The sequence below is a fragment of the Zalophus californianus genome, chromosome 1, assembly GCF_009762305.2.
Source record: "Zalophus californianus isolate mZalCal1 chromosome 1, mZalCal1.pri.v2, whole genome shotgun sequence".
In the NCBI taxonomy this organism is placed as follows: domain Eukaryota; kingdom Metazoa; phylum Chordata; class Mammalia; order Carnivora; family Otariidae; genus Zalophus; species Zalophus californianus.
The window spans coordinates 12,365,038-12,377,468 of record NC_045595.1 but is presented as its reverse complement, the minus strand read 5'-3'; the positions used below and the strand labels follow the sequence as shown (position 1 = coordinate 12,377,468).

At 56.5% G+C, this 12,431-nt stretch overlaps 1 protein-coding gene across 9 annotated transcripts in view; it reads left to right on the top strand.

The window, feature by feature from the left end:
* EPS15L1 (epidermal growth factor receptor pathway substrate 15 like 1) overlaps nucleotides 1-12,431 on the top strand; it is a 95,092-nt gene that overhangs the window by 72,648 nt on the left and 10,013 nt on the right. For 4 of the 9 annotated variants that reach the window (XM_027583817.2, XM_027583822.2, XM_027583818.2 and 1 more), the window contains 2 exons: nucleotides 2,352-2,484; nucleotides 4,657-4,704. The exons of 2 other annotated variants lie outside the window; for them this stretch is intronic. In XM_027583817.2, the coding sequence (XP_027439618.1) occupies nucleotides 2,352-2,484; nucleotides 4,657-4,704 (181 nt within the window). The remainder of the gene's footprint in view (nucleotides 1-2,351; nucleotides 2,485-4,656; nucleotides 4,705-12,431) is intronic. 3 more of the 9 variants (XM_027583819.2, XM_027583821.2, XM_027583826.2) reach the window with 1 other exon arrangement.

The window sequence follows — 12,431 nt, the reverse complement described above, 5'->3', positions numbered from 1 at the left end:
CTGCTCCCATGCGGTCTCCCTCTGGGGTAATCTGTGGCTAACAGCCAGCAGCAGGAATGAAAGATTGGGAGCTGACGGGGCGTCTGCAGATTTTCATAGGCATCTAAAGGAGTTCTGGTCATGTCCACATCCTTGGCATGATAATAATTGTGCCATCTTTGCGCCATGTTGTGGGGGTGCCTGTTGGAGCAATTTACACATAGACTTGATCGCAGTTGCGGTTCACGCTGCGGCAGCCCTAGGGCTACGGTGTGCGGTGCTCACGGTCCTGTCACAGATGAGGAAGCGGAGGCATGGAGCGGTTTGTAGTGGCGGGGCTGGGACTCCAGACCCTAACCCTGACCTCTGTAGCCTGGCCAGGCAGAGATTCCAGAAACTGGAGCTGCGGGATTTTCAGAGACTCCCTGAATCTTGTACCTAAAAGGACAAGTGTCCACAGAGCCCCGAAGAGGGGAGCAGCAGCTGTGGAGGGAGGCGCCTCCTTGCCCTCCCACAGTCCCACCAGCCCTAGCTGCCCCTCTTGCTCAGAGCTTCCTGGGGAGCCAGCATGGGCTTGGTAGGGAAATGAGTCTTGCTCATTTGACCCCCGTCGTCCTCGGGGCTTTCTCTGGCCCGCTGACCCCTTGGCCTGCTCTGCCTGGAACAAGGCCCCAGACCTACTTCGAGGGGTGGGCTGCCAGCCGCGGAGGGCAGGGCCCAGGAGCCCTGGCCCTGGAGGCAGACAATGTGGGTTCCTACCCTGACTCCACCACGGAGGTGCTGTATGACTGCAGGCTGCATCCCCTCTCTGTGTCTCAGTTTCCCTGTGTGTAAAATGGAAGGGGTTGTTGGGAAGTGAGGTGAGGTCATCAGCACAGAGCCAGCATCCTACCCTAGAGGTCCTGGGAGCTGGTAGAGGGGAACCAGGGTGCCCAGTGGGATGCCCAGCAGCCTCTCCAGGTCCCCTCCCTCTCACTGTGGGCTGGCCACCTCTTCCCTACCTGAGACTAGTATCCATGGCTATACCCGAGGCAGAGGTTGCCACATCCATGTCCCTGTGACCAGATCCCAGAGGAGGGGGGACCTGAGCTGGCCCATCTGTGGCTCGTCTGTCTGCCAGTGGGGGTTGTTGTGCCCAGCACTGTGCTGGCATTCAGGGTAGGGGACGCCCACGGAGACAGTCACAGCCCGCCACAGGCCCAGCCAGGAGACGTGCTGCCCCATCACCTGCACCCACTCGCAGCAGACACCGGCCAGGTGCGGGGCACATGCTTACCCATGGTGACGTGTGTCCTATGGAGTCCCACCGATGTCAAGCGGGCACAGTTGGTAGGAAGGGGTGTCAGAGAGAGATCTAGGGGCGGCAATGAAATCTGGTTTGGTTAGTCTCTGAGGAAAAGAAGGGCTTGGGGTCGATGGGGTGGACTGAGCTCCCCAGCTGGAGACCCTGTGCCCTGGAGACCGGGCTGCAAGGGGTTCCAGGGACTGGGGAATTGTCAAGGGGGTGGGGCCAGCTGCAGAGATGAGGTGGAAGAATTGGATAGTGGGGGGGCTGTAATGAAGGCCCCGTGTGCCTTGAAGAGTGCTCCAGAGGTTAGCTTTGGGCACTGGGGCCGTTGAGTGCTATGTACCAACCTGTCCTCTACCCACACACCCACCTGTGCGTCTCTCTTGCTGGGATTACATGGTCCCATTTGCACTTGAGATGGGGTCGGGTGGGAGCAGGGGTGGAAGGTCCGGGCTGGAGGAGCCTGACGGAGGCGGCCAAGTGGGGCCTGCCAGCAGGAGTGGGGGTGGGCTCCAGCCTGAGTCACTGTGTAGGCAGCAGCACCCATGGACCACGTGGGGGTGAGGAGGTGGTCTGCGGCCGTTCTGACCCAGTGCCGAGAACTGCCTGTCACTGCCCGGAGGCAGTAGCCATGCAGGCCGGGGCTCAGCCCGGTGCTCAGCCCAGGGGTGGCACACAGAGGGGTCTGCAGACAGCATGAGGGTGAGGGTGGGGCCCATCTCTGACGCAAGGAGGCCCGGGGGGCCCTGGGGTCAGGAAAGACTTGATATCCTTGCCTGGGTAGAACGGCGTGTGTGGCAGGGGACACCCCTCGCGTGACATAAGCCTGTTGAGGCACAGGGCGGCTCTCGCCTGCTCTGTGTTTGCTAGCCTGCCCCTCACAGGCCAGAGGACCTTGGCTGTTGAGGGTGGAGGAAAGCAGGAGTCTCGTGAGAGACCCGGGTCCCCGTGGGGGCCGTGCCGCGGAACGCAGAGGGTTGGGGGCCTCACTGAGGCTCTCGGTACTTGAGCATTGGCTGAATGGACATCCGTTGCCTCCATTTTAACGATTATTTTTGCCTCTCTTTCGTGTCCTCTTTTACAGCCCCCAACTTCTGGTCCTTTCACCTCCTCCTTTGGAGGGGCAGGATTCTCAGATGACCCCTTTAAAAGTAAACAGGACACTCCCGCTCTGCCTCCGAAGAAACCTGCTCCTCCACGGCCTAAACCGCCCAGCGGTCAGTACGCTTTCTTCTCTCGCAGCCGCCCGCCCACCGTCAAAGGACGGCGGGGGGAGGGGAACCGAGGGCTTCTCTGTTCACCAGCCCAGAGTGGAGCAGATGCCGGGGGGCCCGCACTTGGAGCAAGAGGGTCTCCCTACTGCTTAGTGACCTGGGTCTTCACATGGTGTGTGCCTGGGGCACGCCTCCCTTCCCACCCACCCTCACCCCATCCTCGGGGCCCCTTGGCTCCAGGCTTAGTGTGGGCCCCCAGGGTGGTCTCCAGAAGGCCCAGGGCTCAGCCCTTGTGGTGGTGAGAGCTGCCGCATGGCCCTTGGCGGGGTGTGTAATCAGGATGCTGTGGCCCTTCTGGCCTCCCTCCAACCCGAGCTCTTTCCCAAGTTGGCTGAGGCCACCCCCTCAATCTGGTGCCTCCCTACTGGTTAAGGACTCAGAGTGGGGTTGGGAGTGGGGGGTCTCTTTGGCCGTGTTTGATGCAAGAGGAGGCAGATGGCTCTGGGCTCCCTTCTGCTTGGCTCCTGCCGGCTATCTCTCCGGACAGCTCCAAGCAAGGGGCTTCCTGCGGACCTCACCTCTCCTGGCTCTGGCTGGTGCTACCAATCTCTCTTGATCTTGGCCCTGGGGCCCTACTCTCAGGAGAGGGCCCAGGTGTCCCCCTGAGGATGCTGAGGACTTTGAGCTTGTGCGGGGGCTCTCTCTTCTATGATGGCCATAGGCCGACAGGCCGGGTTGCCAGACTCAAAAGGAGAAAGCTGTTGCTTTAAGTGGCAACGGGATTCACCACAATTTCCCAGTCCCTTTATCTACCCCTGCTCACTGTTTTCTTGGTGCCCTGGCTCCAGACAGTCTCACCTGTGCTGTTTCAAGACTAGGGGTGGCCACAGGAGACCCACATGCTCTCTTGAAACCTTGGTCCCGCCTGAGCTAGCTTCTGCCCTTCAGTCGGCCTGGGGCTCCACTTGGTGGCCCATGGAACTCTCTAGTTACAGGTGGTCATGGGTCGTAGGCCCTGCGGTCATCCTACACGAGGTCCACCTGTCGAAGTCCTCCTCTTAGTAGAGAGGCTGCCTGCCCTGTCCTGTCGCCTGGGCCAGCCGGGGCTTTCTTTCAGGAGGATGGAAGCCCTGTCCTCAGTGCCCACTTTGGCGGCTCTAAGGGGACACCCCGGGCAGTCTCCTAATGGAAGGTCATCAGGCCTCCACACTCCGCCTGAAAGATGGGGGCCAAAGCATGCACGCACGCGCCTGCATACACACGTACACACGTGGCGTGGGCTCATGCTTATGTGCATAGGTGTGAGCACATGTGCTCATGCACTGCCCACCCATGCAGACGCGGGTATGCACATGTGCACACCTTTCCATGCTCCCTCGCAGGTACACGTGCTCATAGCGCTTGCATGCACCTGTGCACACTGCACGTGTCCACACGTTCCCGTGTGAAGGTACACACACACACACACACACGCACACAGACGGAGTGATGCAGTAATCGTCAGGCTTCAAGGAGGTACTCCAGCTCCGGCTAGCAGGTGCAGAATGTCATGCTCAGGGTTTCTTGGAAACTCTTATTTTAGCCTCTTCCTCTTCCTTGAACCAGTGCTGGGTCCGCTTCTGAACTTACCCTTCGCTGTCCCCTCTCCCTTGTATTGCCCTCCGCAAGCCTCCCTGCCCCATCTCGGCTGCTGCTTTCAGCGTATCACAGACTTACAAAGCAGAGAAGCCATCCCCATTTGGGGAGGCTTGGGCCTGTACCCTGGGCAGTCTCAGGCAGCTTTTGCTCTTGGCTTTGGGCCACTGCACCCTTACTCTGCCATGGCCACTGAGGTGCCAGGTGCCTCAACTCTCCTCGTCACATCCATGGACCCGTAGGATTACCTAGCCAGGTCCTAGTAAGAGCCACAAGAGGACAGGCATGCTCTCTTTTCAGAAGAGGAAAGGGAAGTGAGAAAGGTCGGGTGGGCCACCCACTGTCACACAGCAGAGGCAGCAGGGCCAGCGCTGGACCTCTCCACACCCATCTACAGCTGTAATGAGAATCAAACCATGAGGTTCAGAGTTCTCACAGGTTCTGGAGGACGGTGGGTGCATGTGCAGCGTGTCATCTGTAAGCGGCCACGACACACCTGCGTTGAGGTCTAAATGTCTCTCGTCTGATTCTCTTACCTAGAAGCAATGGCTGATCAGAAAAACTCTGCGCTGTGCACACTGCTGGGTGGTAGGTACAGACCGTGTGGCTATTACCGTTTGAGCAGCTTCCGGTGGTGGCTCTGCTGTGATTTCGTACTAACCTCTAACAACGTGGAAACGCTGGCTATGCGGATGTACCTCACGCGTGATGTCTGACCCAGCAGTTGACCTTTTAATGGGTTGCATCCGGGGGGAAGTGTTCAGTTCTTTGGGGGATGCAAAGGACTGTTCTGCGCCACACTGCCGCTCTGATGGAGGGAATCAAGGCCCAGCTGCGCACACTGCCCTCCCCCTCCGTGTCCACGCTGCACAGAGCGAGACTCCTTGGGCCCCAGAGCAGCCCGGGAGTTAGCTGGTTATTAGCAGGAAGGGTCAGCAGATGAGCGCTGGAGGAAGTCCTGCTCAAGGCGGTCTTTATGAAAACACAAGGCACAACTCTTGTTCTCTTGGCTGCTTAAGGTAGGAAGCAGCCAGGCATGGATGTCCAAGTTGTGTTGTTCTGTTGTTCTTGTTTTTTAAGAAAACAAAATCTAACAGTTTGAAAGTGAGGGAATAGATTGTGCTTCTCTGCTCTTCTCACTTAACCTGGCCTTTTCCCGCGTGGAGAGGCCCCGTGCCAGCCTGCCGTGGTGGCCGTCACCACCTGGGATTGCCACGTGATCAAACTCAAGGGCCTGCCCGGCATGCAGAGGGAGCTGTGGCCACAGCGTGGCTGAGTGGGGACAAGGCAAAGTGGGTACCCTGCTGCCGGGGGCCCCCCACAACTCTGGTGATGGAGCTGTGACCCCATAGAGATCCCACGTGGATGGTCCAGACTGCCTGGTGGTAACAGGTTTTTTTTCCCGTAGTCTCTAGAACCCTGCCAGGTCTCTGCGCCTGGAGGTGGCTCTGATACGTGAGGCCACTAGAATCCAGGAAGGCTTAGTCCACGTTTCTGGACGTTGGAGCCAGGGCCTGGGTTTATGTTCTGGCTCTGTCACCATCTCCTTGAAGGGCTCTAGGCAAGTGTCTCAACCTCATCAAGCTCGGTTTCCCTGACTGAACGTGGGACCAACTCTGGCTTAGCAGGTGGGCGTGTGGGCAAGGTGCCTCGCACAGTGATTACTCGTGGTGTGATGTGTGTGACATGTGTCTGCATCCCGTCCCCAGGGTACCGGGACCAGGACACGGGTCCTCCTTCCACAAGCTCCTTTCCCAGGGGCAGACAGAGGCTGGGTCTGAGGCAGCCATATGCATGCAAGGGAGTCACCAACGGACCCTTTTCCCCACGAGGTTGCAGTTTGGCAGAAATCTTTGCAGTTGAAAAAGTCAGAGATGGGTAGTTGAACTTCAAAGAGGGCTCCAGGGCCCTCGCTGGTGAAGCTCAGCTGTGGTCGCTTGTCCGGGACCAAATGCACGTTTGGGTCTGAGTCATGCATGGTTTTTAGGTACCACCTCTGGTACGCTACAGCTTGCAGTTTTCACATTCTGTGGGAGCTGTTTTTGTTTGTTTTTGAAAACGTGACTGAGGTTTACTTGACATGCGATAAACTCCCGTGTGTAAGCGTCAGCACGTGCGGTCACGGCGGGGGACCCTTCCCCCGGGAGCCTCAGCGAGGTTCCCTGTTGAATGAGTTCTGGCGTCGTGCGTGTTTGACTAGAGCAGCCCACGGCTGGCCGTCTGTTTTTAGTGCTAAACACGGAGTTCTCTCTTGACCCGAGCCGGAAAGCGTACCCTCAGGGACCGTCAAGAGCCCCCATCTGGGGGCACACCCTGAGCTTCAGTGTCCGCACTGCGTCCTCTGTGCTCAGAGCTCTTTTCTAGAAAGGTCTGTCAAGGTATTCGGTCACCAGCAGGTGCCTGTTTGGGGTAGAGAGAATTGGTTTCTTTCAGGCAGATGCAAAACAGACCCCACTCACAGCCTCCGAAACCTGTCAGTTAAAGCTGGCACTCGCACACCTCCCCCAGGTAAACAATGGTGTATTTTCTGCAACGGATCAGAGACCGAGATCAGTCAGAACTCACCGCTAAAGAGTTTCTAGGTAAAAGTTGTTGATTTGCAAAGGGAGAAACAGATTTTTTTTTAAGGGCAGGAAATGGCTGTGTGGGTGTCAGTGATTGGGCCTCCGCACCCCGGCGACAGATAGCGGGATCCTGCGCCCGGCCCCACCCTTGCCACTTCCTGCAAGTGCAGCCCTGGTTCGGGCCCTGCAGCGCCTGGGTGACACCAGCCAGCGGGCCTTCACCGCTAACCAGCCAGTCACCTTTAACCTCTCCGCAATTTATTACCCTTTTATTACTGCTAATGACCTTTTCACCTCCAGAATAAAGCTGTGTACGTGCCTGGGGTGTCTTTTTTGCCCCCTGCCGCCTCCCCTCAATTCTTCCAACGAACACAGAAAAATGAGATAGCACTTAATCTGTGTCCTGTTTGAGTCAAATGATTTTCAGAAAACAAGAAGTCCTGTCTCCCCTAGAACGTGAGTCCCCTCCCACACCCGTGTGTGGACGCGTGCAGGGTGACTGCGGCTTCTTGCTTCGGGCAGTTTGCTGGCTGCCACCCACCCGCAGACCAGCACGCTCACCGGCTGGTCAGCCTGCCCGTCGTAGGGGAGCCGCCCCGTGGGACTTGGGCGCGGAGGGAGCCCCACGTTCCCCCGCGGCTCCAGCCCGTGTTCACGCCCGGCTCTCCCCGTGCTCTGAAGGGCCAGGCTGAGGGTGAGACCGGGGTGGCCATCGTTCGCCTGTATGGGTCCCGACCTCTTGTTTGTTGCTCAAGATCCACTTTTAAAATGGCTTCTCCAGTTGAGCCGTGCGGTTAGCACCTCAGCCTTGAACTTAACTACTTTAATTCCGTTCCCACGATGATTTCAAAGAGATAATTCGGTGGGTACATGCGAAGTTCTAGAATGGGACAGGAGCAGTTCACCGCCATCTCAAGAAGCCTGGAAAATCCCGGTACTTGCTGGCCAGCCAGGGTCGGGGTGGTCCAGCAGAGTCCCGGGCGCCCAGCCTGGTGGAGCCCTCCTTTCCCGCCCGCTGCCCCCGCCAGCTGGGGGTGGGGGGGGTTGGGTCTGTGTCAGGCCTGGAGGTGACGCCCTGGCAGCGCGAGCTCGCCGCCAGCCCCGCTCCCAGCAGAGGGAGAAACGCCCCTTTCCTTGCAGCCTCTTCCTTGTGAAATGCCTGGAGACAGACTGTTCTTTGGGGTACATTTCTGCTCCGCGAAGTCGGCTGAGTTTGAAAATAGAAGCATTTGCCTATCTTAGCACACGCCCACCCTCCTGCACCCAGGAGGGAAGATTGAGTGGGAGTTCAGTGACACAGTTGTCACCTGTTGTTCAGTGGCTTAGGGTCCTGGAGCAGAGGAATCAGAGCTCGGCCAGCCAGGCTCCTGGGGGACTGTGGGGCCTCAGGATGAGGTGCAGCCTCGGAGAGCCTCGACCTCCCTCCCCCATCCTGCATCTGAGCATAGGTATGAACAGACAGGAGCCGCCGCCCTGCGCCTGGCCCCAGCCCCTCCCTAGCCATCTTGAGTGTGCCTCTCGTACCTGCTGCCACACCTCCCCCAACCCCTTGGTTCCACCTTAGCAAGCTGAGGGAGCCTAGGAAGATGTGCCCAGTGTGGCCTCTGCTTTTCCACGGTCCCTCATCCCCTCGTTTCTCCGATTCAGAGGACCCCAGTCCGCCCCTCTCCCCTCTGCCATTGTCAGCTGAAGAACAGCACGGGCACATGCATGGGATTGATGTGTGGGGCGGCGGGGGTGGTGGGGGGCAATCTGGCCGTACAGAGAGCAAGAGTGGGGGGACCCCCCATTCTGCAGCAGGCTCTCCTGACTCCTTCCAGGCTGCCCCCACAACAGGAGGGAGCTCCTGGCGGGCCCTGCAGCTCCCGTGCATGCACACCTCCTGACCGTCTTTCTGACCCGCCGCGTGACACTCTGGTGATTTTGTTAAATGTGGGTACGACACCTTTGTGCCAGTGCAGGGGTAGCGCTTTGGCAGCCTTGGAGCTCCTCTGTAGGGAGGAACAAAGGCTGGGCCACTGTGGTCCTGTGGCTCAGACCCAGGGCTCCCCCCATTTGGCTGCTGTGTAGCTACGAGTGTCTCCCTGTCCCCCGAGGGTGCGCTGAGCCCCTGGGATGGGGACGGTTCGGGTCAGCACGCAGGGCTGCTCCGGCAGTGTGTTGAAGGCAAAAATCAAAGAACAAATGTGATTTTTGAAAAAGCAGAACTGTGAGACCTGCAGTCCATATTGTTTTTGTTGTAAAGACCGATTTGGGATTTGTAAATTCATTTGTAAGTCTCGAACTCCCCTCCCTGTTTTTGCTCAGCACTAAAGGAGCCTTTTGTTGAAACTTCTCAAATGATATTTCTCACTCCCAGTGGTTTGTCTTTTGAGGACCCAAAAACTGTGGCTACTTTTCTTCCCCTTTTTCTCCTCTCTCTCGTAATGGTGGGTTGACCCCACCACATCCATGGGGCTCATCACCCAGCTTGCTTCCATGGCCTTTGACCACCTTAGACACCGCAGAGGCTGAAAAACATACCAGTGGTGGAGATACCTGGTGGATAATAGTAAATATTTGTTCAGCTTTTCTCAACAATTCGGTACCAAACCTCATCCTGTTCCCTTCAATGCATTAACAGATTTTCTTAAAATTCAGTAAATATTTTTAGTGGAAAATCTCAATGCTGTGATGGTGGGGACCTCAGATTTTATCTGCCGGGGCTGTGCTACTTGGCACGGCTTTGATCTGCCGGGTTTGCCTCCCCTCACATGTGCATCAGCGAGAGCGAGCAGGGCTGGCATCTGCAGGACTCCTCGCTTGCAAGCCTTTAGATGGTCCCGCGCATCACATTTTGAGAAATTAGGTCCCCTCGCTCGCCTTCCGTATCCCACCGTAGGCGGGAGCCGGAGGGAAACACCGATACACGGTGAAAAGCAGTCTCTTTCAGTAAAAGAATCCCAAGTGATTGTGAATTTGGAAGGTTGTGCTCTGGACAGCCTGCTCGCTCTCTTTCTCCCCATGCCCCCCCCAACCCCGACTTAAGCTTTTCTGCCGAGTTCAGGGGCGGGCAGTGGGGTGGGAAGAGAGAAGCCAAGGAAACAGGGAGTGCCCCCTCCCCAGCCGCGGTTCTCCCGTGTGGTGTGACAGTCAGAAGGCTGGCAGTCGTGTGGGGGTCCGTGCTGTGGAGGATGAGCGGCAGCTGCGTGGGTGTCCCCTGTTGTGTAAGGCGAGTGACAGCTGCGTGGGTGTCCCCTGTTGGGATAAATGGCAGTTGTGCGAGGGGGAACGTCCTGTGTTGTGTAGGGTAACAGCTAAGGTGGGGCAGCTGTCCTGACCACAAGCCCTTTGTTTTCTATTTTTTTTTGTTGTGTTTTGTTGTTTTCGTATTTATCTCTCATCTACAGAAAGGTAGTTGGATTTTTCAGCTTTGGTCCTAAATTTTATAAATAGAACCCAGCAAGTGTCCAGTTGGGATGAAAACAAACTCACGCTTGGGTGTATTTTTGATACCTTCACCCATCAGATTTATTGATACCCTGAGTCACCCAGAACCTCTTCATCGCCTCCTAAGTAAGACTTTCGGACAAGAGGATCTACCTTCTCTCAGAGTTTTGAGTGCTCACGGTCTTTCAAGCGTTCATTCCATCGTTTTTCCCATGGGCAGGCCGGGCTCTCGGGGACCCTTCCTGGGCAGCGGTTTCCTGAAAAGCGTGTTGGGAAAGGCGCAGCGAGGAGGGAACTCTGCAGCCAGAGACTCGATCAGGAGCACCTGCCTGGGGCCCCGGGGGGCACAGGGGGCATGCGCAGCCTCGAAAAGTTAAATAGGAGAATTAAAGAAATTTCTACCAGGGTGGGGCCGGCCACTGAGTTTTTTTTGTTGTTGTTGTGTTTTTTTTTTTTTTTTTTTTTAACAGCACACACTGTGGTAAACCATTGGGTTCATATTGTTTTTGCTAAAGGCAGTCCTGTGTGCGGTTTCGGTGCACCGCTTGGGTAACTGTTGAAACTGCTGCGGTTTGAAATAAGCCCTATTTTGCCTTTTCTTCAATCTTGCATTCCTCTCCCCTGTTACTGAGTACTCCTGTGAATATTGGAGAGTCACCGTGGGCAGCTGGCCAGCAGCTTCCAGCCCCCAGCGGGTCGTCACTCTCCACCTTCGTGCTGCCGAGGGGTCGGGGGGGCGCCCCGCGCCTGCCGACATCTAGGAACCGTGGTGCCGCGCCTCCCACCTGGTGCGTGTCGGGAATCACCCCCCGAAGCTCTTAGACAGTTTTTTAAAAACCAGTTACTGCTGCCTTCTCCAAAACATGCCACAGGCAACATCTTTCCTTACTCATGGTACCTGGAGCCACGAAAAGGCACAAAATGGCAGTGAGTTTGCTCAGGGCCCCGGAGGCAGCTGAAAACGACTTTGTCATGTTTAAGGTACACCTCAGAAAATCGGAAAAATGATTAAGGCGTTAGCAGAAGTGGTTATGTAAAAGCAGGAACTACACCCAGAATGTTTTAAAAGTGCAGCTGCTAAAAATAAATGGGGATGCGGGGTAGGAAGTTTGGACCGAGGGCAGGCGTGGTGTGCGTTTCTTGGCAGAAAGCCTCTGGTCACCAGTACCGTGTCAGGCCAACCCAGGGATGCCACCGATTTTGCACGCGTCAGGTCCAGTAATTCGGCCTCTGTGCCAAAGCGCAAAAACACAACTGAGAAAAAAACTGTTCTGTTTCTTTTTTTCCCCTCTGAAATCAAGAGCAGTTGATGTGCCCTGGTTTCATATTAACACAGTCATGATTTCTGAATAATAACGGTTTCAGCAACGGAGCAAGACCAGGCCCCAGCAGTTTTGATGTGAACGATGCTTTTCATCTCCCCGATCGCCTCTTGGCTTGTCAGAAACCTCAGCTTGAAATCCTGGCAGGGCTGGATTCTGAACCACTACCCCCAAAAGCAATTTAAAAACCACAACAAACCCAAACCAGGGTGGGGAGATGTTCCCGATTTAAAAGAAGGGAAGAGCACAGAAGTGGGCAATAACTTTGAACAATTGGACTGTTGCGCTCGCCTTTGGGGCTGGACTAGGGACCCCTTTATACCTGCGCTCTGGACCGGACCCTGCAAGAAATGATCTGAGAAATCGAGCAGCTGTCCACCTGGACTTACTGCTGAACCAGGAGCTGTGCCATGCCCTGAGATTTTCAGTCCGTCCCCAGCAACTCTACTTTTTCCTGTATTTGAATTTTGCTGTTCGGTCCGTTGTCATTTTAGTTTTTAATTAAAAAAAAAAAAAAAAAACAAAACAAAACCAGCCCAAGAGTGCACCAGTGAATATTGCTCTTTCTTGCAAAGGAGGGAAACCAGATGCCTTACTCTTTCCTAGCTCACCAGAGGGGTTCCCTGAAAGGGCCTCAGTCCCTTGGGACAGTCCTGCGGCTCTCGTACGGCAGCACCCAGCCCACGAGGACCCCCCGCTCCCCACCAGGGACAGGGAGTGGTATTTACTTGTACCAGTTGTTGAGCCCTGCCTACGAGAAACTGACCCTCACGTGTGCTGGAGGCCAGAGCGGGAAGGGCCGGTGCCATGGGAGGTGGACAAGGCAGTGGGGAGCCCTGCAGGGGAGGAGTGAGCCCTGGGGGCGGGTCTGCCAGGGGAAGGGCGAGGCTGTGCCAGGCTGGACAGTGTGGGTGGTCAGAACAGTGGAAGTGGCCATGGGAAGGAGGCTGGGGTGGCCAGGCCACAAGGACCCTGCAGGCTGAGGTCAGCTTACCTTCCC